The sequence below is a fragment of the Squalius cephalus genome (assembly GCF_949319135.1).
Source record: "Squalius cephalus genome assembly, chromosome: 16".
NCBI classification, from domain to species: domain Eukaryota; kingdom Metazoa; phylum Chordata; class Actinopteri; order Cypriniformes; family Leuciscidae; genus Squalius; species Squalius cephalus.
The window spans coordinates 31167146-31192120 of record NC_137137.1 but is presented as its reverse complement, the minus strand read 5'-3'; the positions used below and the strand labels follow the sequence as shown (position 1 = coordinate 31192120).

At 37.9% G+C, this 24975-nt stretch overlaps 1 protein-coding gene across 1 annotated transcript in view; it reads right to left on the bottom strand.

The window, feature by feature from the left end:
* Positions 1-231: 231 nt before the first annotated feature.
* gfpt1 (glutamine--fructose-6-phosphate transaminase 1) overlaps positions 232-24975 on the bottom strand; it is a 37463-nt gene continuing 12719 nt past the window's right edge. Inside the window, exons 11-19 of the mRNA XM_079897074.1 lie at positions 22626-22721; positions 21202-21299; positions 13476-13596; positions 13233-13390; positions 5587-5701; positions 4211-4338; positions 3189-3356; positions 2782-2943; positions 232-1777 (exon numbers count right to left, since the gene is read on the bottom strand). Of these exons, the coding sequence (XP_079753200.1) occupies positions 1733-1777; positions 2782-2943; positions 3189-3356; positions 4211-4338; positions 5587-5701; positions 13233-13390; positions 13476-13596; positions 21202-21299; positions 22626-22721 (1091 nt within the window). The 3' untranslated portion in view covers positions 232-1732. The remainder of the gene's footprint in view (positions 1778-2781; positions 2944-3188; positions 3357-4210; positions 4339-5586; positions 5702-13232; positions 13391-13475; positions 13597-21201; positions 21300-22625; positions 22722-24975) is intronic.

The window sequence follows — 24975 nt, the reverse complement described above, 5'->3', positions numbered from 1 at the left end:
AGTATATAAAATATAACCCTTTTATACCCAATAAAAACAAAAACAGAAGTGAAAGACAGAAGACAACAAAATGGTCCCATGGAAACGATCAAAACTGACGGTGGCGTTGTATGGGGCAGGCGCTATGAAACGCATCATACTTCATGTTCTCGCTTTCTCCTCTGCATCCTTTGGCAATACTACTGTAAACCGGAGACACACTCACAGTCTCCTCTGTAACAAGACCTCTGAATCTCCCAAAATAAAGGAAGCCATGCATATATTTCAAGCACACGACTAAAGTGTTGATCTCAGTAACTGATTATAAATATTACACTCATACAGTAACTACAGATACAGTGTTGAGTCACCAAATGCAGTGATTCACTATCAATATCTGGGTTTAAAACATCCTTACGAACAGACTTTTTTGAGAACCAATAGGTCTATTAGTATTTGGTATACTTCAAATACTACAATATTCAAACAATTCATTCTCTTCATCAATCAGTAGATTCCCTTGTGCGAAATCAAACCTAACAAACCTAACCTAAACTTCATTAAAATGTCACCATATACTGTAAATCAGATCATACATTCACGTCATATTTGACCCTTTGTGTTGTAGTCATTTTACCTTCCTTTCCAGCAGGGATTTCATTCATTTCATTGCAACAAGAATGAAGAAACCACTAAAGATAATAAACATATGTATTTTAGGGTAACAGTAAGTCTCCATTTGCTATCATTAGATCATTCCGTAAGCATCATGAACATTTTTTACAGCATTTATTAATCTAGGTTCATTTTAAGATATAAATATATTATTCATTGTATTCATATTTGTTCATAATACATTAATGTTAATTTATACATCTTTAAATTGTAAAAAATTGTATTAGAATACATAGAAATAAACATGAACCAAGATTAATGAATGCTAATAAAAGTACTGAACCTTATTGTAAAGTATTAACCTACTATTTTACAAACCATGAAAGTTATGTTTTAAATCATTGGATTGAGAAGACGTGATCTCTAGACCGAACTCTAGTGGACATCAGCATTGGTTTAATATCAAATTCAGATAAAAGCACAAATGTGTCAAAGCTCCTAAATGCCGCTTTATGCTCAGAGCAAAGGAGGTTATCTATGGAAATCCCTGTGGATATGAAATCAGTAACAAGTGCATCCCCTTAAATAGCAGCAAACCGGATAAACTTAATAGTGTGCAAACTACCAATAAGCACTGATTCACAGTTGTTGTTTTCAGTGCCACATATCACTAGAAACATGGGTTTTTTCTTAGAGAAAAGCCTCTCGTGTAACTAAACGCAAACTGGAACGCCATCTTTGCTACACAAATGCATGTGTATTTGATGAGAAGCATCTAGATGTTTTTCTGGGACAAACAAAAATTATGAATAGAGCAATAAACAGCCGTAAGAGAAACGTGTTATTAGCCACACAGTGTGTGACATCAAGTGTCGTCACCCCATACCACGCCACCACTAAAAGACAAAAATAAAAAAATAAATCACATTCCAGTCAACAGCAATGACATGAAGCCAGAATCATGCTCTGAGACGAGATACAGGTATAGGAGGTACACTTCAGGTTCTTTACGATCGTTCAATGAAAGCTGGCATGTATAAAACTCATTGTCTTCATGTTTTGATGTTCTGTACTTGCGCATATATGCATGTGTGTGTGTGTGTGTGTGTGTGTGTTTGGGGCATTGATCAGGAAGTGTTTACTCAACAGTCACAGACTTGGCCAGGTTTCTTGGGCAATCAACCTGTGTGGGACAAAAAGAAAGAAAAAAAGAAAGAAAAGAAGAAATATTATTACATTTAAAAACATTTTTAAGATGTAATTTATTCATGTGATGCAAAGCTGAATTTTCAGCAGCATTACTCCAGTCTTCAGTGTCACATGATCCTTCAGAAATCATTCTAATATGATGATTTGATGCTCAAGAAACATTTCTTCTAATTATCAATGTTGAAACAGTTGTGCTGCTTAATATTTTTGTGGAAATCATGAATGTTTTTTTCAGGATTCTTTGATAAAACATTCAAAATAACAGCATTTATTTGAAATAGATTTTTTGGTCACACTTTAGTTTAGGTCCAATTCTCATTATTAACTATGACTTTTGCCTCAATAAACTCCTAATTACTCCTTCTTAATAGTGAAGGTAGTTGTTAAGTTTAGGTATTGTGTAGGATTAAGGGATGTAGAATATGGTAATGGTGAATAAGACATTAATATGTGCTTAAGTAAGTACTAATAAACAGCCAATATCCTTGTACGGTAATATGCATGCTAATAAGCAACTAGTTAATAGTGAGAATTGGACCCTAAACTAAAGTGTTACCGTTTAAAAAATAAATAAATTTAAAAGCCTTTACGGTCACTATTAAAAATGGCCTCCACAATCACCAGATCTCAATCCAATAGAGCACCTTTGGGATGTGGTGGAACGGGAAATGCGCATTATGGATGTGCAGCCGACAAATCTGCAGCAACTGTGTGATGCTGTCTTGTCAATATGGATCAAAAAAGGAATGTTTCCAGCCCATTGTTGAATCTAGGCCACCAGGAATTAAGGCAGTTCTGAAGGCAAAGGGGGTCCGACCCGGTATTAGCAAGGTGTACGGTGGATTCAGGGTGATTAGGACACTTTTTGTATTTGAGATGACTTGGAAAAAATGTCCTAATCAGCCTGACTTCACCCTACATAATAAAGTGGCTGGTGAGTGTATATCAGTGAGAGGAAAACGAGCGCTTGAGACTCACGTCGAATCCGCGCAGCACAGCGAGGTGGAAGGAGAGCAGCTGTAGAGGAATGACACAGAGGATTCCCTGCAGGCAGTCCAAACAGTGAGGCACTTTAATGGTGCGACTGGAGTTGTTGATGGTCTCATAGTCCTCCTTATCGCAGATTACGATTGGACGGCCCTACAACAGCAACAACCATTTCATATTAAACAGCAAAAACTGCAGAGATAACTAGGGCTGTACAAAAATAGCAAGCTTTTTAATGATATTCAATCTATTCCTTCTTAAGCCACGGGCATAGTAGACACCTTATGTGCTTTTGTGCGCTGAAACTTGGTTTACAACGTATTTAATCATTATTTTATATCTTGCAAGCAGTTGCAGAACATGCAAATCTAGTAATGATAAATCTGAATGGCTCTTACCTGTCTCGCCACCACCTGCTGCAGTGCGTTTTGGCATTTGTTGTACGTATGGTCTCTCATGATGATCATTATGACAGGCATGAGTTTGTCCACTAGAGCCAGCGGCCCATGCTTCAGCTCTCCAGCTAAAATCCCCTCTGAATGCATGTACGTGATCTCCTTGATTTTCTAAATGACACACAAACAAGAGCAATATCATGCTACCTGAGAAGACTGACTAGACAGGAACAATTAAAGCAAACTAAAACAAAGACAAAACCCAAAACACAACTGTTACATAATCATAATTAGGGAAAAAATAGCTGCATCACATCTTAGGTTCAAATGCACATTTTTGTGGTCAGAGCTGACTAATGCCTCAATGACAGTCTCCCCATCCTCACTTCCAGAGTAAGTGGGGGTTTTTCTTAACCAACAGAGTCAAATTGCTTCCTGTGTTTATCTGCGGTTAAAATAAATGAGGCCAAACCTCTGGTAAAGTCCATCAGTTAGGACTCTTATTTTCTTCCTTGTTCTTCCTTTCCTGATAAGACTTAAATATACAGGTCTAATTATTCTTGAATGCGTAAATTACTCTCCAAACAGAACTAAAGCTAATCACCTTCATGTCTTTCCAAACCTGTACTTTTACTTTATTCTGCAGAACATAGAAGATATTTTGAAGAATGTTGGTAACCAATTTTGGTGAACATGTATGGATGAGACATTTCTCATAATATTTTCAGCAGAAGAAAGAAAATGACGACAACATTTTCATTTTTGGCTGAACTATTGCTTTTGTCCCCTTTTCCCACTTGCACACTGACACACACACACACACAGCTGATTGCATGTGAACTGAACAAGCACAAATGAAATGTGAGAGCTATGGAGGAGGACAATTAAAAGCTTTGTGAGAAGAACAGACCCAAATTAAAAGTCATTATTCACTATCATATGGCTTCAGGAGACAAGAGGGGTAAGAGGGGAGTGAGTGACAGATGGGTGAAGGAGGAGGTGAAGAAGAGGGATTGTGGTCTAACCAAAGCTCCCTCCAGGCAGGTGGCGTAGTGGTAGCCTCGACCCATGATGAGAACACTCTTCTGTTGATACAGCTCAGTTGCCAACTTCTGAATCTCATCGTCCAGACTCAACACCTCCTTGATCAGATCTAGAAAAGAGACACAGTGTAGCTTGTAAATTGTGCAAGAATTTGTGCTTTTGCACATTCACACATTAAATATTTAGTAAAGGTGGGAATCACAGGGTACCTCACAATACCGATAATATCACGATACAGCAATTCTGTGATAATCAATATATTGCTAGACAATAATGATACATCACTATAGCTGTCTATGAAAGCAACATGCCTGTGAAAAGGTTAAGTGCAGGTTTTCTCGCTTTATTCAAGTCCAAACTGTTAGAAAACAGCACAAAAAGTTTTTCAGTCTGTAAATTAGATTGAAAATTTCAGTGAAATCAGAGTGATGCCGTTGCAAGTGGCTTTGCGTGTTCATGGTATTACCTGTGCACTTTACTTTTACCAGGCAGTTCTTGTATGCCGTGTACTCTGTCAATTTTGTTTGTCCCATCAGTGGTAAAAAAGCCTTTAAGTATAAAAGTGGGTCCAGACTTTGGACTTAAAAGTGGCTGGTGCATCTATTTTAATTAATCATTAATGTAATTTTATGTTTTATTTTTTCCCTTTAACTGTTTGTGGCTTAAAACTGGATGCTAGCTATAAACATGTGCACAGTTTAACTAACTTGCAAGAATCTTTCCAAACTGATGCTCTACCACGACAATAGTTGAACTTAAAAGGAAACAACAGATATAATACCTGCTGCAGCACCCCTTGTGGCAAGACTGAGAATACAATACATACATGTGTACACATTTCAGAATATAACTGTCATGTACTTGCATACAAATGTTTTGGGCTGTAAATACAGTGACCAAAACATGCAAGCGTTAATGACAGAATCAGCAGTTTTTAGCATGAATAGTAAGCTGGAGTGCAGGGGGATCTGCCAACACATTCCCGACCTCATTGGCTTGGAAGCAGAACGAAAAATCCACAGAGGGAGAACGAAAGAACTGGAGAAAGGAGAGGGAGGGGCGCCCCAGCAGACACTTGTGGTCCAATAAAGACTTCCAACAATGACTGAGAGAGCTGGCCGAGGCCATCTGCTCCTCCCTGCACACCAATCCGTGAACACACACACTTAAACACACAGCTCTATGACATCAGCAACTCGCCAACATAAATGTACACAAAGAGCACATGTGTACAAAAAAAGAGGTTTAGAATTCATATATTGTGAATTATGACTGGGACCACATTAGAAGCCATTCTTGCAGAATTCCAGACAATACTAAAACATTCACACACACACACAGCTGTATTTGAGTTTACCTGGCAGCACTTTGAGGCCTTGTATGATTTCTCGTCTGCGCGGCTGCACTGAGATTCTGTCATCACACATCAACAGGGCGAACATGATGAGAGCCACAAACTGACTTGTGTACGCCTGCAATAGACAAAACAAACAGAACAAAACAGACTTCATATGAGCTCAACATGCAATTGGTTTGTATTGTCACATATGGTTGTCGTTGTGTATTGACCCACAGTACCGGAGACAGATCAGACATGAAATTATTTGTTATATTTATTGAATAATTCACAATACTGCGCACCAAACAAGCAAACTATGAATTAGAGTTTCTGTGTAACTCTCAAAACGCAACTAACAACCATATGCAGCAGCAGTCAAAAGACACATCAGCAACATGAGACTTCCACTCTCACTTCATTCTCTTTGAAACAGAAAAAACAACAACCTTTTAATCTCATAGATTCTATATATAACCATTTGAGAAATGTATACACGTTTATACATTTCCCAGCTCATGATTTTTGCCTATATATTGATTCGAACACTTTTGAATGAATTTTTTAGTATTGCATAATGTAGTTAAAATAATACACAGTTTTTTGTCATTTTTTGCAGATCTGTGTGAAAGGGGACCGTTGTCGTCTGTAGGTGAAACTTTTCAAAAACGTACTGTACATCGTTGTCATGTAAATGTTATTTAATAGATTAGATGATGGCTTTAATCTCCGTTTCAATCTTTGGGTGGTGGGGTCTTGCCGACGGCTCACTTAGCCAGTTAGCCTGCGTCCAAACTATGAATCTTTTGCCTTTTCTTTTTTACACACTCGACTTTATAAAATCTGGGTGCTCTCGATAAGCGTTTAAATCTATAATCTGTCGTTGTCATGTAAATGTTCCCTCACACATTTTGAATAGTGGCTTGAGTGTCCCAAGATGCATATTTAATATATAGGGCCTCTATCATTTAGAACGTTATGATCCACATTCTAGACCTGGTCAAATGATAAAGTGAGAGAAATTGGGTTGCCAAAGACACTAAGAGGTGTTATAAAAAATTATTATTATTTTTTTTGGTTGAATGATTTGCCAAATAAGACCAGGAAAAAGAGAAAGGACCGATGAATAACATTCTATTAGCTTCTTGTTTGTCTCCTTGTCCCCATCTCTTACACGCGCCTGTGATCCCAAAGCCTCTGTGGTTATAAATCACTTTAACGGCATTCCTCAATGCATACGTTGTCACATTACATGTCTAACTGTAATCCAGCGCAATGCCATCATCATTCAGAGCATATTAAAGCTACTCTCAGTCAAATATGAAGCACATTTATAAAGCATTCAGGACGTCTGACAACATGCTCTGGCTCACTTAAGGTTCTTTGAGTTCACGCAAGATATTTCCAGTGACGGTGGAGGAGCCATGGACAATAAACCCACCCTGACAAATCACTAACACATGAGAGCTGATCTATGGACATTACTGTGTCTCTTATTATTTGCAGATGCTTTTCATCTGTGAAGGTTCACTACCTGCACTAAGTCTGAAGTTAAGTAGCTTGGTCAAAGGTGTGATGGTAATTAGGGTTGACAGATTGATCTTGGTAAGTTGCTAGAACTCATTAAACCAACAACCTTTTTGTCTTTAACCAATTTACCAGCACCCCAATCCATAGTAATCCAAACCCTCTGCAAGTTTTGTTGAAACTAAAACTCAAACCTTAATTTAAACCTTAATAAAAAGTTACACATAAAAAGAAAGACAAACTCAAAACCAGACATTTTGTTTGGTCCCAGTGGATTCAGGTCAAGTAACAAAGCTCTACTTTGCACTTAGATCTACTACCTTGCATGCATCTATGCAACATTGAGTCACCAAAGCGTAGTTTTGCTGACTACAAAGGCTGAGAGCCCCATTTGGGACCAAATCATAGTGTAAAAGTTTGTTTCCTCCAGTTGTCTCCAAAGCAAACAAACATTCTTGCTTTTACAATGCTATGTGCAGAGCTAAATGCACTCGCCGTATGTGCATGCATATGTTGTTATATGATGGAGTTGACAACTTGTGAAGAGCTTATTAAATGTGTAAAGTAGTCAAAACAGCAGCCATAATCCCTCAGTCACAGGCACAAACGAAGATCTGTCCTTTTTATGGTCGCATCTTGTGACATCACGTCCTGTTTTTAGTTTGTTTACATGTCATTGGTCCGTGTTGTGTTCATATTTCAGTCGAACCAGAGTTTGTTTGAAAGCAGACCAAGACCCATCTGTTCAGCGGTCTAGGTTCACTTGTTTGGTGCACACCAGGGTTCAGATGGCTACGTTCACACTTATTCAAATGAACCGCACAGACCAATCGCTCCAGAGTTTGTTTTAATCGAATCAAACCTGCCAAATGTGAACACACCCTAAAAGAGGGGTTGACACTGACAGTGATTTGCCGTGACAAAGCGAACAGACACCAAAAAGGACAGACGTTTGGCAATGAAAAAAAATGTGTTCAACTTTACGCACATGAGCAGCAATGTAAAGCAGGACTACCAATGGGAGTGCAGGCAGTAATCCGCCGATGACTGATACTGTTGGATACCATTGCAAAGTTCAAGTTCTACTTATTTCAGTAGTAGCTGAATATGAAGAGGCAGAAAAGGAAAAGGATTCAGCGAGGGACAAGCTGAGCATCAATAAACTTGGTTTGGGGGGTGGGGGCTTTGAAAACGGTGACATTCCAAAGAAAAGAAAAACTTTTAGGGGAACACTGATGTTAAGTATGGAATCTTGAACGAAATCAAAGCTTGCCACAGCAGGGATATTCTGGAAGAAAAGTGGCCTTGTGGAAGAGGGAGGACTGCAATCACTGCAAAATCAGGCAAACCAAGTAATATGTCACATCTACATCAAATACAGTGGCTCACAAGACGGGCCAGGCATGACCTTACAGGCTGCAAGCTGTGCTGCAAAATGGTGCCTATTGGTGCAAGTGGAAAAAAACATTTGGAGGGTATCTGTTGCCTGGAAAAAAGATGACTGGAAAGCGCAAACATGTTTGACCGGCAGCTCAACATTACATATAGGATGTTTTGAAAATGAGGTCAAAAGAGTCAGGAAAAGAGTCAGGAAAAGAGAACTGCCATGTACTAGACACTCCCATTTTTCAGTCAGCAGAGAGTTGTCTTCTCCCCCAAACTTAAACTTCCCAATTATTACAGCTGAAATCTGGAAACCCAGGAGCGCAACACTCCAAAGTAGTTGTGGGTGTGTATTTAGAGGTTGCCCTGAGGGACTGCTCTGGTGCTGTGTAGACATGGGTGGATAGAGCAACGGCATGCATCTGTGGAGCAATCCAACAATTCTCAAAGGTCCTGCCATTTTAAAAATGTGGTTTAAGAGTAATTTAGACAAGCAAAGAAGGCCAGATAACTTTCGACTTGAGAGAGCATGATTGTGCGTGTTTGGTGGGTGTTCTGTAAAAACACCCACTAAAGTCCTGTGCTGACACTTAATGCCCCTGATCTGGAAAAACATGAATCTGGAACCAAATGGTAGGAGGATAAAAGAACGGAAGGATGGATTTCTACTTTCATTGATGGATAGATGCGAAAGTCAGAGTGTCATTCTCTTTGTGATGAGAGTTCCAGTTGGGAAACAGCTTCCCGAATGATCATGGTGTTTTGTAATCCCTCCGAAGGGAATTCATTTGAGACTCTTGAGAAATTATTACAATGTCAATGCACCACAGGAAAGAGACCACCATTTTACAGAGCAACAAAAGTCACTTTTCCACCATCCGGCCAAACCGTTCTCATTGATTAAACCGTTCCATTCTGTGCCGATCCGGTCCAGCCGGTACGGATATGGTTTCATCTTCCACAGTGGGGCTGATATCGGAGCTCTTTGGAATGTAATACAAATGTGTCAGTCATTGCCCTGGTACAGCAAGGATTTACAGATGATATGAGATGAGAATGATCAGATATTTTTTACAATTTTTTTATAAAATTGCGTTAACTTCACTCAAATAGTGCACTTGGCCAGCTACAGAGAAACTGGTAGCCAGGCAACAGACAAGTGACCAATCCTGACTGGTAACGTCACGGTTTGTAATCGTGCCGTGCCGAACTTTGCTTAATTGGAAATATAACTGGTACCGTTCCTTACCGATCTTAGAACCATTCGTCCCGATGGTGAAAAAGTGCCTAAGTGTCAAATTACATTACATTAAATACAGTAACAAAACACAACAGAATCTTAATTTATCACCACACGACCAGGGCCGGTGGAACTGATTTCCGGTAATTTTACTTCCTGTCACCTTAGACTGGCATCATGAACCTTTTACCAGGACAGACAACCCCAGGAACCTCACTCAAGAAGACAGAGGTGATGGTTCATCATGGATCACTTCTTGGAAGTAGCAAAAACCCAATTACCAGGTTTTCACCTTAAATCACAACATGATTGTATGTTTATCATTAACATAACCAGTAATCTTGGATCTGCAAAAGTGGGCATCAATGGCAGAATGGAACTAAATAAGATTTTGCAGCTGACTGTGCAAACACCAAATACATTTTTATGGTAAGAAGGGGTCCTTTTACAACTATGTAACACCTGGTCATTAACAACCTTTGGGAGTTTCTTAAATCACAACCTCATTATAATTGTTTTTGAAAACAGAAACAATTAAACCACAGATAAATCCAATATAATACCTATAAATAGATTTTTATGGGGATGTGGGGGGGCACATCGAGGGAGTCTGAAACATATCATTTAAACTCATTGAAAATAGCATGCACAGAAAGTAGAACTAAATACCAGTGCAGGATTTTGCCAGATGTCCTGGCTCCTCACCCTCATTATTTTACTCTGATACTTATATGAGCAATTATATCACCTAATTCAGCCTGCAGGCATCCATGTTTCTATCCTAATGAAGCTCTATCATAAATCGACTGGAGCTCTCGTCTTTCTTGCATGAGCATGACACGTTACTGACAGTAAAAAATTACAATCATCTTCCTTTTAAGAAGGGTAAAGGAAAGCAGGGGTAGAGAAAGGCTGAAGCAGCAAGAGTATGACTAGTGCAGTTTAATATGCATTCATATTTCTTCTCTCCATATTAATATCTCTTATCCAGCCAAATCCAGCTGCTCCCCAGACTCAAGATTCCAAAAACAGCTTTTTCTTTTCACATATTTGTTGTGACTTCATTTGACTTGTATGCGGTGGCCGAAACAATAGAACAGTGCTTAAAACAAATTCTCTAGATCTATTGAGCTGTAGTGTTCATACTGGAGACACAGGTTTGACATCCTTTTTCTTGCGCTTTTAATTCTCTGTAACTTGTTTGTGTGTGTTTTGCTCTTATTTTTTCTTTCCTTTTATGTACAGCAGTTTGGCCAACCAGTGGTATAAATAAAAGTTTAAATTACACTGATAATAGTGAGAGTTTTAGAAAGTGGTCTACACAATAATAAATTCCCTTATCAGTCCAACAAATAGAAGCCTGTATACATAAATATACATAATTTAAATTTGCAGCAAACTACTGAATGCAACTTTAATAAAAAAAAAAAAAAAAAGACTAAATTATCAAAGCTTAGAAATTTATGTTAATTTATTCACTTTATAGAATAATGGATAATCAAGCTCCCATGTCTACTCTAGTACTACTGCAATATAGGGCTGTGCATTGACACAAATTTCACAATTCAGTTCGATTTCGATTAACTTGGATATCAGGATATATATCAGGTACAGAACACTGGAAATTTTCTCAAGGAAAAAAAAAATCTCTCAAATAATGCTATAAACTATACAGGGTATATATATATAGTACATTACTAAAATAATTAAGGTTAAAATTAACGTTTTTTTTTAATACGTTTTTATTTCTACTCCAAATGAGGTTTGTTTAATAAAAACATTTATATGGTGGCTGTCATAAAAACTTGACGGATTTATTCAAACATACATTGAATATTGAGGAACCGTAAAAACAAAAATATAATGAATACTGCATATATTCAACAAAATGCTTCTCTGTAGTGTTAATTTTTCCAGCTGACTAACGAGTTTACGGTCATTGAATGGCTTTTCTGAGATAAATGTAACGTGACTGTTTCCAACATTTCAACATACCTTCTGATCATTCATGCTTATTCCGTGCTGTAACTAGTGAAGCGGAAGAGAGGATCAGTTCAAGTGATCCATGACGTCACATTAAAGAGCGCCAATGCTGTATTTATTGTTTGAATAAAATGAACAGAATATAAAATCTGAGACTTTGTTTCATATTAACAGTGAATGAATGAGGCATTTATATAGCGCTTTCATATGTACTACTGTACACCCAAAGTGCTTTACAATCATATCAGGGAATCTCTCCTCAACCACCACCAGCGTGCAGCATCCACTTGGATGATGCGACGGCAGCCACAATACAACGGCGCCAATGCGCTCATCACACACCAGCTCCAGGTGGAGAGGAGAGAGAGTGATAGAGCCAATTCAATTGATGGGGATTATTAGGAGGCCATGATTGGCAAGGGCCAACGGAGGGAATTTGGCCAGAGAAGTGCCATGGGATTTTTAATGACCACAGAGAGTCATTAAGAGAGTCAAAAGTAACAAAGCCCAAAGTTTATTGGGATTTATTGGATGGGAGGCGCGCTAAAATGTTCCATCCATTTATCAACTGAAAACAGCATTGACTAAAAGATCGATTCTTGAGATTTAAGAATCAATATCAATTCATAAAAGTGAGAATCGATTAAAAGAGTAATGTATATTTTTTACTCATCCCTACTGCACCATATTGAAATAATTGGTTCTTGAACAAGGTCCCCTGGCTATGGGATTGCTGTGGTTAATAGGCCAATTTAAAGCACATAATGAGGGTTGCCATGTGAGATGTTCACTTGGTCATACAACGTGAATGGTTAAAAGAATCAGAATCCAGAGAATTGGATGCTAGCAAATTGGTGGAAATTGGTTGGAGAATGGTACGAATTATGAGGGGGTTTGTAGGGGTCTGACATCCCTAATTAAGGCTTGAAATACCCAAGTGTTAACTGTTAACAGTTTTAATCCTACATGCGACATATGGAAGATTTCAAAACCATTTTCAAACAGCATTTCAGTAATCTAAAAAGTTAAGATTACAAGAAAAAGTGTGTATTTTCAGATGCTTGTGAACAGAACAGGAAATTCACCCGTGGGCTGCTTGAGCATTAGTACCAGTATCAGATGGTACACAGAACTATCATTATTTATAACTGGATTATACATTTACTAAGTAAATTAGTTACAATTTTGATCAAATTAATTGCATAATATAAGGATTGATTTATTTTCAATTAATCACATAGGGTCAAAAGTAAATACCTTAACGTTTTTATTCAAGTTATATATATATATATATATATATATATATATATATGTGTGTGTGTGTGTGTGTGTGTGTGTGTGTATGTGTGTGTGTGTGTGTGTGTGTGTGTGTGTGTATATATTATTAAATGTATAATTAGTGCAAATTAATTGCACTTAATAAACATGTTAATTTGACAGTCCAAAATTATTATTTTTTTTTTTTTTGAATGGCAGACGACAAAAAAAGTATTTGATAAATTGAGAAACAAACAAACAAAAAAGCAGAACCCACCTTGGTGCTTGCCACACCAATTTCTGGGCCAGCGTTGATGTGAACGCCACAGTCTGTTTCCCTTGAGATGGAGCTGCCCACAGTGTTGGTGATGCCGACCGTCAGAGCGCCTCTCTCCTTACAGTAGCGCAGAGCCAACAGACTGTCTGCAGTCTCTCCTGAACACACACACATTAGAGTTCAGAAACCTGCCTTTTCCCACAAACACAATACACAGCTTCACACACAGACATACGAGCTAACCTGACTGACTGATGAAAAAGCACACATCATCTCGGAAGACTGGTGTGTTTCGGTCCAGGAAATCACTGGCCAGCTCCACCATGACAGGAAGTTCAGTCAGTTCTTCCAGTACCTGACGAGTCTAAGCAGGAAACAGAACCAGCAGGAACCAGTTATTATGTCCAAATCAGACATGACAATAAAATTACAATAAATGTGATCAAGTGATAGACATTTTTTTTGTCATATCCTATTTTTTTTTAAAAATCATTTTATTGTTTTACTCTGAAGTCCACTTAAAGCAGCCCATTGACATTGTAATGTTTTTGCAGTGGGGGCGCTACTGAGGTGCGCATGGAGTAGACGCGTTTCATCAAGCTCCTCCACGCCAAGTTTTTAAATTGGTGATATTAGGTGCCATCTTAATATTTTATTTTGTATAAGTGTATTGTGAACTTCTACTTAGCTTGTGTCCCTCACGTGGTCTACACCTGGATATGCGAAAATGCTTTTAAAACCAGCAAAAGCCTTGAAAAGTTCTGGCCCTCAGCCGACGGCTAACGTCAGCTATGAGGGAGCAAATCTCGCCGATAGTCATGCTTATATGCCACTGATGAGGGAAAAGATATCAAACAAGATTCTTGCAACCATAAATGAAAGATTCGACAAGTTTGAGGAAGACTTCTGATCTCTACAGACATCGGTACGGGAATTTGCAGAGAGAGTGGAGACTGTCAAGGGTCAGACACGGGACCACTATGGCCACTTATGCTCTCGAAGCGGCTTTGTCAGATTTGCAGAAGAAGAATAAAGCCCTTCGAGCGAAGGTCAGTGACGATCGCAACGCAACAATATACAAATAATTGGTATCCCCGAGGGAGAGGAGAAAGGGAGACCGACTGAGTTTGTTGCAGCGTTGATCCCAAAACTACTGGGCGAGACTCACTTTCAGGTGCCGCTGGTCATTGACCGTGCTCACCGTGCCAAGGCCGTCAGATGGGGAGAGACCCCGCATCATCATTGCACGAGTGCATTTCTTTCAAGAAAAGGAATTAATCCTTCGACTTCGCCGAGATCGCACCCTGGACTATAACGGACACAAGGTGTATCTTTCCAGACTATACTGCAGAAGTGATGGAACAGCGAAGAGCGTTCAGTGATGTGATGCGTGAGATGAGAGAATTAAAGGTGGCACACAGTCTCCGCTTTCCTGCGCACCTCCGTGTTCAGCACAACAGACAGTTCAAGACCTTCACTGACCCTGCAGAGGCTGCGAGTGTTATTACGAGTGTTTACAAAATGCATATACATGTACGGCGCTACTGTTAATTGTTCTAGAACTTGAAATGTTTATTACTTGGAAGTCGAGTTGAGCGGAATCGAAGTGACTGGAGATGGATCCTCTTAGTACTTACATGCGAGTGGTGTTCTCGGGTTGAAAAAGGGACAAAGTGCTTCATTTCGGGGAAGCCAGATGTGTGTGTGTGGGGGGTTGACTTTGTTCTAAGTCCTGAAGAGTTCTGTAGAGTTTAGTGACTCATCAATGCAATTTTGATGACTCGGAATTTTTTCGCAAAATCTTTAATGTAATTCCAGATGCAAACTCTTCAAATGTAATAGTAGGGGGTGATTTCAAATGTTACTTTGATCCCTATATGGATAGACTTTCCTCAAAACCACCACCTACAATTACCTCCATACAAACACTTCATAACTTTATCAAATCTAGAAATATGGTTGATATTTGGAGGCTGCAGCATCCGACAGATAGAGATTATTCATTTTATTCTCATGTTCACAAATCATACACTAGAATTGATTACTTTTTGGTAACGTCTGAATTGGTTTTTAGTATTAGTAATACTAAATATCATAATATATTCATATCTGATCATAGCCCAGTTACATTTCAACTTGAAAGTATTTTTGCCAAAGAAAAATTACTGTTGGCGTTTCAACCCAATGTTAATCAAAGGTTCAACTTTTATATCTTATTTAACTGGAAAGAAATAGATGAGTTTTTTTCAACTAACGACAATGGAGAGGTTTTCAGATTACGTTTAAGGTTGTTATGTGAGGCCATATCATATCATTTGAGTCATCCAAAAACAGGCTTCCAATAGTCGGCTTCGGAAAATAGAAGAAACACTGCCAGTACTTGAACAAGCATATAGTGATAGTGTCACTCTCAAAGTCTGACTATAATACAATTTTTAAAGTAAAGTATGAGTATAATTCAATCCTGAATGGTCAAATAAGTTAAGCAGAACTTCTCAAACTTAAGCAGAATAATTTTGAATTAGGGGATAAACCCGGAAGGTTGCTTGCAAGGCAATTGAGGGGAGGACAAGCTAAGAAGGCGATTCATATGGTAAAATCAAAAACGGGCAGTTAATTAACTAATCCCAAGGAGATAAATGAATGTTTGAGGGATTTTTATTCTGAATTATATACTTCTAAAGTTAAAGATTTGGACCCTAATTACGATAGGTTTTTTTTTTTTAATTAAGTCTTCCAAAACTTAGTGAATCCTCTAGGTCTGATCTAGAATCTGAACTCTCAATTGAAAATTTATTAGAGGCAATTCATGCTTTTCCATCTGAGAAAGCTGCAGGCCCGGACGGGTTTGGCTGTGATTTTTTTTTTAAAGCTTTTAGTAAGAGGCTGGCTCCTTATATGATAAGAATGCTACAGGATTCAATCCAAAGGAAGAAACTTCCTGATTCTTTATTCACCTTATTTTCGAACGTGGAAGTAAACATGGGTCCAATATCCAGTTTTTGTGCGGCACTTCCGTTTCCTCGCTTCCCTGGGCTAAATAACGATATCGATCGCGAAGGATTATGCAGAGTTGACAAAAAAAGTTACACATGCCGTAGCAGATGAATACTACAAAGACCTAAAGCCCCGCCTCACTCAGTTAGGGTACCGGACCTGGTTGAAAACACTCATGCATCTAGCTGGCAGAGTGCCAAAATTTCGCCGGCACCTTCAGCAAGGCCCTAAACACAGTCGAGCCAGCGCTGGACTAATATATCTATGGAGGTATTTTGTCATGTCAAATGTATTAATAATGCCATCAGAATGCAACCAAAGCATAGGATAGCAATAAGTAGATGGCTATAAATAATTGTAAATCATACAAAATAAACGCCATGATCATGCCATTATGCCATGCTACTATAATGATTTTGTTTCTCCTTGAAGTTTTTATCATGGTTTTTATTGAGACTTCATAGCCCAGCCACTTTTCTGGTATCAGGTGTGGTCTTCTGTAGGTCTTGTGTTCACGAAATGAAAAGAACAAAGATACGGTCGTTTCGATGGTTTCTTCAAATGTAAAGCTTTTAACCACAGGCGAAGGGATTCCTCAGGCCGGCGACACACTGGCTGCGTGCGTGTCCGTTTTTATTTCGGCTCCCATGTTAACAGGTTAGAAACATAGACTGTAAAAAAAGATGGACGACGCCCCTTCGCTCTCTTCCATTGATGAGAAGAACTGAAGCCGCCAGTGTCCCGATATGGCGCTGACATATTGGATCTTGAGTCTGCGCAGTAGCGATCTCGGGACCAGACCTGCGCAGTAGTGAGCAGGAAGTAAAGCCGCGAAATCAACGCTCCGCCCTCACTCTCGCCGAATGCACTCAGGGAGAGTGGATTCTGCACACTTTTTAAAAAATTGATTGCAGTACGACAAGAGGCTTGTTAAAATAAAGTAAATACAATCTCCTCAGTCCTCCGAAGATCCCGAAAAAAATGTCCGTTGGTGCTTCAGTGACTACTTCGCTCAGAGAACCTGTCAATCACAGCTGTCAATCATGACGTTACACCACCGCATCACGTAACTAACTAAAAAGCAACTTATTTTTGAAACAGACACTTGAACTTACATCAGCGTGATAAAAACGACAGCACATGAAAGAAACCACCTTTAGAAAAAAGATATTTGAAGTGTAATTTAATTGTTTAGCTGGTCTCGCGTCCCGTTGAATAACACGGGGAAGCGGGGCTTATGACCAGTCACTGGGGGGCGATCGAGACGTTTTGGCTTCACTTTTCAGGGCTTGTGCGGCACGCTTGGTTAGAACGTGCACACTGCCTGCGTGACACTCACAGGTGCGGAAAACGCGTGCATGCTATAAATAGAATCGACGCCTATTTTTCACGCAACACGCAAACGTTTTGGAAGCGTTTCCAGGCAAAATAGAATAGGAAAAGATGTTTGTATGTCATTTTGACATGAATAGCCTACATATTAATAAATTACATAGTTTAGGTTTTGACAAATGCAGATATAAATGCAATGAAAATTTTTTTTGATTTTCTAATATTGCACCTGTCAATACAGAACGAAATATTCTGTAGCCTATTTTGCCGTCAATACTGCCGACGTTGTCTTTGCTGTTATAATATATTTAAGTTTAACATTAAGTAGCCTAGGCCTTCCACAACTCTCTCCCCATTATGTCGAATATAATCACCAATGAATGAGGCTTATCATATGTCACCTAGCAGTGCCGCGTCAGACACGTTTCTGGTGTGCAAAGACAGAAAACGCCACGCAGCAGAAACGCCACGCAGCCAGTGTGTCGCTGGTCGTAGGGCGCCTGATTATTAAAATGTCAATGATTTGATGATTAAAACACTCCTGCTCCAAGGAGTTGTTTTATGACAACCTCTAACTGCACAAACAATCCCGGTCTTCCCCGAAGCCAAAACGATGAGTTAGTTGTTACGAACACTTGTTTGATTAACCGCTATGGTGAAAAGTGAATTAGCGCGCCAGTGACCGGAAGTGCCTGACCGGAAGTCTCGCACAAAATACCGTCAACTGGCTGCGTCCGTATTTCCGTTAAAAATAAGGTGAATATGATGCAAATATTTGTGTCATTTTGAAAAAAGGAAAACCTGAGACCGATCCAGCTAATTATAGACCCATTGCACTCATAAATTTTGTTAAAAAAGTATTGACTAAAATATTGGCTTCCAGGTTAGCACAACACATCTCAACGATTATCCATCCTGACCAAACTAGGTTTATTCCAGGAAGGTTTTCATTCTGTAATGTCCGCCTACTTCTTAATATTTTATACGCAGACCGTCAGTTAGCCAACAATTCTGCAGCTATTATTTCACTAGATGCCCAAAAGGCCTTCGATCAGATTGAATGGCCATTATGTTTGAGGCATTAAAACAATTTGGATTCGGGGACAGATTTATCGACTGGAACCTCATCCTCATCAATTTTGACCAATGGTATTAGATCCAGCTCTTTTAAAATGCACCGGGGTGTACAAAAGGTGATCCTTTATCACCTCTTCTTTTCAACATTGCACTTGAGCCATTAGCTGTAGGAATCAGAACTCATCCACATATTCATGGTATTTCATTGGGCAATGCTGAAAGTCTGATAAATGTATATGCAGATGATCTTTTACTGTGTGTTACTGATCCTGTGGTCGCTGTCCCTAAAATTTTAGATTACATTGACACTTTTAGTAAACTTTCAGGATATTCAATCACTTGGAGTAAAAGTGAATTTATGCCCCTAACAAATAACTTACGTGATACCTTTTTGAACAGTACACCATTTAAAATAGTGGAGGATCAATTTACATATCTTGGCCAGAAAATTCCAAAGAACCCTAATTATTTGTTTAAATTATTTTTTTTTAGACATGATTAACAAACTAATTAAGCATTGAAAGCTGGAAACTGCTTCCTCTATCACTAATTCTCTCACTTTCTGGCAAAGATTTATGCTGTATAGGAGATCTCTATATAGATGATCAATTTGCGTCTTTTTCACAACTTAAAAGTAAATTTGCACTCCCCCAGTCTCACTTCTTCCGTTTCTTGCAAATTAGAAATTATGTAAAGAAAAATATTCCACAGTTTATAAATAAACCTGAAAACCTTATTATTATTATTATTATTCACAATCTTTTATCTTCTAATCCTGAAACCAGACATTTGATATCTTGTTTTGTTCGTGCTTTTGCAACATCTATATACACCAACCACCTTAGTTAAAGTGGCCTGGTCTACTGAAGTGAACGATGAAGTGTCTGATGAGATCTGGGAGGAAGGCCTGTCGAGAATAAAGAGCTGTTCTGTAAATTCGAGATATAAATAAATCCAGTTCAAAGTTATACACCGCATTCATTACTCCAAAACTAGATTAAACATAATATTTCCCTCCATATCTTCTCAATGTGATAGGTGCAAGATGGCGGAGGAAACATTGGCACATTTATTTTGGTTTTGCCCTAATTTGTGTGATTTCTGGTCTAACATTTTTGAATTGTTTTCAAGCGCATACAGAATTAACATTCAACCTGACCACAATCTGGCTATTTTTGGCTATTCTGATGTAATGGATACTATCCCTCATACTCTTCAGCATGCTCTAATAGTAGGCTTAATTGCAGCCAAAAAAGTAATACTCCTCAATTGGAAAAATTCACAAGCCCCTTGTTTCCAGAGATGGTTAAATGAGACGCTGTATACTATCCAAATGGAACAGTTATATTTTGGTGAGCTCTGCTCACAAAAAAGATTTGAAGCCACATGGGGACCTCTCCTGAGACTTTTGGAAGTTTAACAATGATATATTCTGTAAGCCTCCCCTCTATTTATTTTTTTTATTTTGTTTCTTCTCCTGTGGTGAAGATTTATGAAACAATTGTGAATATTGTAATTTATGTTTATATTTTCAATAATTATTTTGCATATATTTGTTGACTGAGGTAATCCAGATGTTTTTTTGTTTTTTGTTTTCTCCGTTATGTGTTAATGTATCTTTTGTTGTCCTGACTGTTTTATGCTTTTGTGTTAGTTAATTTAACTTCAAAACTTTAAACTGCAAAAACATTATTATTATTTTATTTAGTGTCAGTAGATGATCCTTTCAAAATGAGATGGAAAAGTTTTGAAAGTTACTTAAATTGTTTCATATTAGCACACTGAACTCTAATTTCAAAAGATCAAGGAGAAAAATGTATTTCTCCTAATACAAGCCCGTTTAAAAGCTGGACTTAAACTTGTACATGTCTCTGTGGGCCCTTCACACCAGACATTAACATGCATTTCATTTCCGGACAGTCTTCAGCTGGATTGCATTGTCACCTCGGATTCCAAGTCTCCAATGTGACTGGACTCAAACATTTCAAAATTATTTCTTTCATATGACAGACAATAAATAAGAAAGAGTCTATTGCGTTTTCCTACTTAGAAGCTGTCTGTGAAGATTCAGCAAAGATGGAAAACTCACACACAGAGAAAGGCAAAATCTATAATAATTTTCAAACATTTACTTTCTTTGTTTAACAATTTGGACAAATAATTTATTAGCCAGTACTGTTAAACAAAGAAATCTAATAAAGATGGAGAAAAGGTGATGTTCTCAGCGTGATCGTGTTAAAAGTCCTGCCACTATCAATCATCATTATGCAAATTATCGAGGAAACAGAAAAACTTATTAGCCGATAATTAAGAAATCATTTATATTATATTGACATTTCAGCCATTGGCGATATATTGGTTGCTCACTAAATGAAACTTTTAAAATCAAATGTTTTCATGAATGAATTAGCATGTACAACTCAATGTTGTTAGAATTTGTCCCTGAATAGCTCCGAATGTGGCGTCACACTGTGTCTTCAGTGCATGATCCATTTGCTGGAAAACCCAAAATAATGTCAGGTGTGAAGTGAGCCCGTGTTTGTTTGTTTGGTGGTGTACATACTGCAACTCCAGCATGATAACTGGTCCCACAGGCGATCAAAATGAGCCTTCGACATCTCTGGATCTCTTTAATATGATCTTTCAGCCCTCCCAAGGTCACTGCGCACACACACAAACACACGTTAAGAAAATCTGGCATAACAGGTAGAAAATCCAGGGCAAATTTCCAGTAAATTTGCTACTAATCATTCTACTGAAATCTGACGCATTGATACGGAAGCCCTGAACCGCAACGTAAAAAAAAAAAAAAAAGATTAAAGTCGAAAAATATTTTGAGAATAAAGTCAAAATTTTTTGAGAATTAAGTCAAAATTACGAGAAGTCTTCCGTAGAAGTTTGTGTGTGTAAAGAAATGCGCTTGTGAAGTCAAACTGCTTCTGACATGGATCTAAACAAAATAGTATCTTTTTACTTTTATCTGGGCTTTCAACAAAAGGAAATTCTACAGGTGCTAATCTACCAACATGGCATTACCATTTGGTTTAGGACATTACAAAAAAAAAAATACTGCGCCGGAATAGACTTTACAGGGAAAAACACTTTTCAGACTGGATGGAGTTATCCAGCTTTCTATCTGTGGAAATCACGGGATCCGGCCAAATGATTGGATATAGAATGAGGCACTTTAAAATGTGTTCAGAAAGGATTTACGGTGGAGAGGGAGAGTGTGGTTACTGTTAAGTGTTCTCAACCCAGATGGCGTTGCCTATAGACGAGTACGAAGACACATAGGCTTGTTCATAGGTGTCCTAAGACAAATGGTCATGCCATGTTGGTAGATTAGCACATGTAGATTTTCCTTTTGTTGAAAGCTCAAATAATAGTAAAAAGCTACTATTATATTTAGATCCATGTCAGAAGCAGTTCGACTTCACGAGCGCATTTCTTTACAAAAAAAATAGAAATAAATAAGAACTTCTACGGAAGACTGTATTCTCGGAATATTCCGACTTTATTCTACAGAATAAGAATAAAGTATTTATTTATTGTAATCTTCTTATTCTAATAAGTATTCTAGTCTTTATTCCAACTAGAATAAAGTCGGAATATTCCGAGAATAAAGTCGGAATATTCCGAGATATATTCCGGATACAGAATGAAGGAATATTCCGAGACTTTATTCTCGGAATATCACAACTTTATTCTCGGAATATTACGACTTTATTCTCGAAATGCTAGAATTTTTTTTTTTTTTGCGATTAAGGGCTTCCGTACATTGCTCATGAGTCCAGTTTAATGGACAATAATGTATTTTACTGCAAGTGTAAACAAAAAAAAAAAAAACATTAGCGTCATCTGGTAAATGTTTGGAATTCATTCCAGTTAAATCCATGTAATTGTTTCTAAGGAACTGTAAATTCCCTAGAAACTTTACCCACGTCTGGTCTGGAAGTGATTCACTGATCTGAGCACAGCTGGGCTCACCTGTGTTGTTCTCAAAGTTAACTCTTCCTCTCATGGTGTTGACCACTGACTCTGGCTGCTCAAAGATCTCCTTCTGCATGAAGGAACTGAAGTTTCCTGTTTTAAAAGAAGAACCAGAGTGATGTTAGAAAGTGGTAAACTACATTAGAATATCAAAGAATACTGTGCTGAAGCATGAAAAGGAGATTATTCGGTTGTGTTGAGTGAATTGTCATATTTTTGAGGAAATATCATCTGGAACTGTTCTCGTCTCAAATGGCATCCAGGAGGCGTTGTAAGCCACGACTGAATAACTATTATCATAAATTGCCGATTACAGACAGTCTCTTTGACAGGATTAAGAGATTTTAGCCACTGACACCAGTCAAAAACAAAGCCATTAATGTTCTGCTCAATTACAAAACTCTTAATTAATTATTTTCTCACATAATCATTGAGGAACACAGCAGGAATGCAAAAACAACTTTGAGGGAATGCTATACCCCGAATTTAGGTCATGAGAATTGGGTTATTTCACAATAGGCCAGATGAAATGTAGGGGGTGAGGAGAAAGGGGGGGAAGGAGTGGATGGAGGAGGAGGAGGAGGAGCAAAAAAGGAGGAGAAATACATAGCAGTGCATATCTGAAGCGATGTACTGCCCTCTGGTGGCCAAAGAGCAAGTTGCACATTTGTTCTCTAATACACCGCAACTCCACAAGCTCAACGGTGCTATGGACTGCTATGTAGTCTCAGTCTCAGTCCTCAGTCTGTCAGAATGCTCAACTGCAATGTCACTTCCAGAAGTCAGGGTCCACAGGTTTTCATCAGTTCACTTAAAAGGGAGAGTGGATACCGAAACTCTTCCCTGACAGGAACTACCTGGACGGAGACATGTAAAGAGGAACCTCAGCTGTACACAACCACAACCTTTTGTTGTGTTTTCACCATTTTTCTAACGACAGCTTTATGAAACATGCAGGTCAGATGTTATAAATGACAGTTATAACAAGAAAGGCATCAAATAAAGAATTACCACTGTAAAACGTCCTGAACAAGTCGTGGTTGCGAAGGTGTATTGTATGTGTTATATTTAATATATGATGTATTATATGTCTCTTAAGACACTTTCTTTTTCAAGAAGCTGTTTTACTCAGATATACATAACAATAGGGAAGAAAATACTATTACAACTTTCGTTTCATGTTGACTTCAAATCAAAACTTAATATATATTAATACAAGTACATAAAATATGAATGACCGATTCTTAGACATTTCTAAGATGCATGCATAAAAAAAAAACATATGTATATGTATTATTATTATTTGAATATTAACAGTAACAGTGCCCAATGAGATGCGTTTTATTTTATTATTTTTTTTCAGAAATTCTTTGCTCTGTCTGTTTGGATTTTGTTTTATACTTTAACACGAATTTATTATCAAAAACAATGATAATCAAATGAATGTATAACAATTTAATTAATCTTTTAAAATGTCAACAATTTATTTGTTTTGCTAATGTAGTACCGCACAAGGGGTTACCATTTAAATTGAAACATATAATATATAATAATGTAATATTCCTTAAAAAAATACTGTTTTAATAAACTGTATTATTATTAATGTTAATATGTTTTACGCAAGAGCGAAGGGAATCCACATGCGAGAGGAGAGATACACACTCGATCCTTACTTTCCAGAAAAGGTGGGACATTTTGTAAAATGTAATACAATCAAGAATCTTTAATTTGTTAATTCTCTTTAACCTTTATTTAACTGACAAAAGTACAACAAAAAGATTTTCCATGTTTTCACTGGCCTATTAAACAAATTTTGATTTTGGTGGCTGCAACTTCACAAGTTTGTCCTTAAACATCCTGAAAACAACCCATTTTTACCCTGCAAATGTGGGTCACACAGGGTGCGGTTGTTTCATATCCAATCATCTGTGTATTTCTCCCGTGACATTTCTGTAATGCGAGTTTAATCACGTCTAAAAGGCTCTTAGATTTCCAAGAAAACGTCACTCAATCACGTCAGAGCAGACTTTACAGAGGAAACATGATCAACAAAATGAAGAATACTTCAAACAATGCAAATAATTAACACAAAACATAAAGATTGCATGTGTGCATGTCAGTTTCTGATTACTCTCATATAACCAGATTGTTGACGATCACCATAAAGATCCATTCACACCAAGAACGATAACTATAAAGGTTTATTAATCGTTTAATTCTATGAGAATAGGAAAATCCACAACACAATGATAACGACACAGAGGAACGACATCTTTAGAATCACTTTCAGAACTATTTTTTTTCCAGCTGATGAACGATAAAAACATTGACAGCCAATCAGAATCCA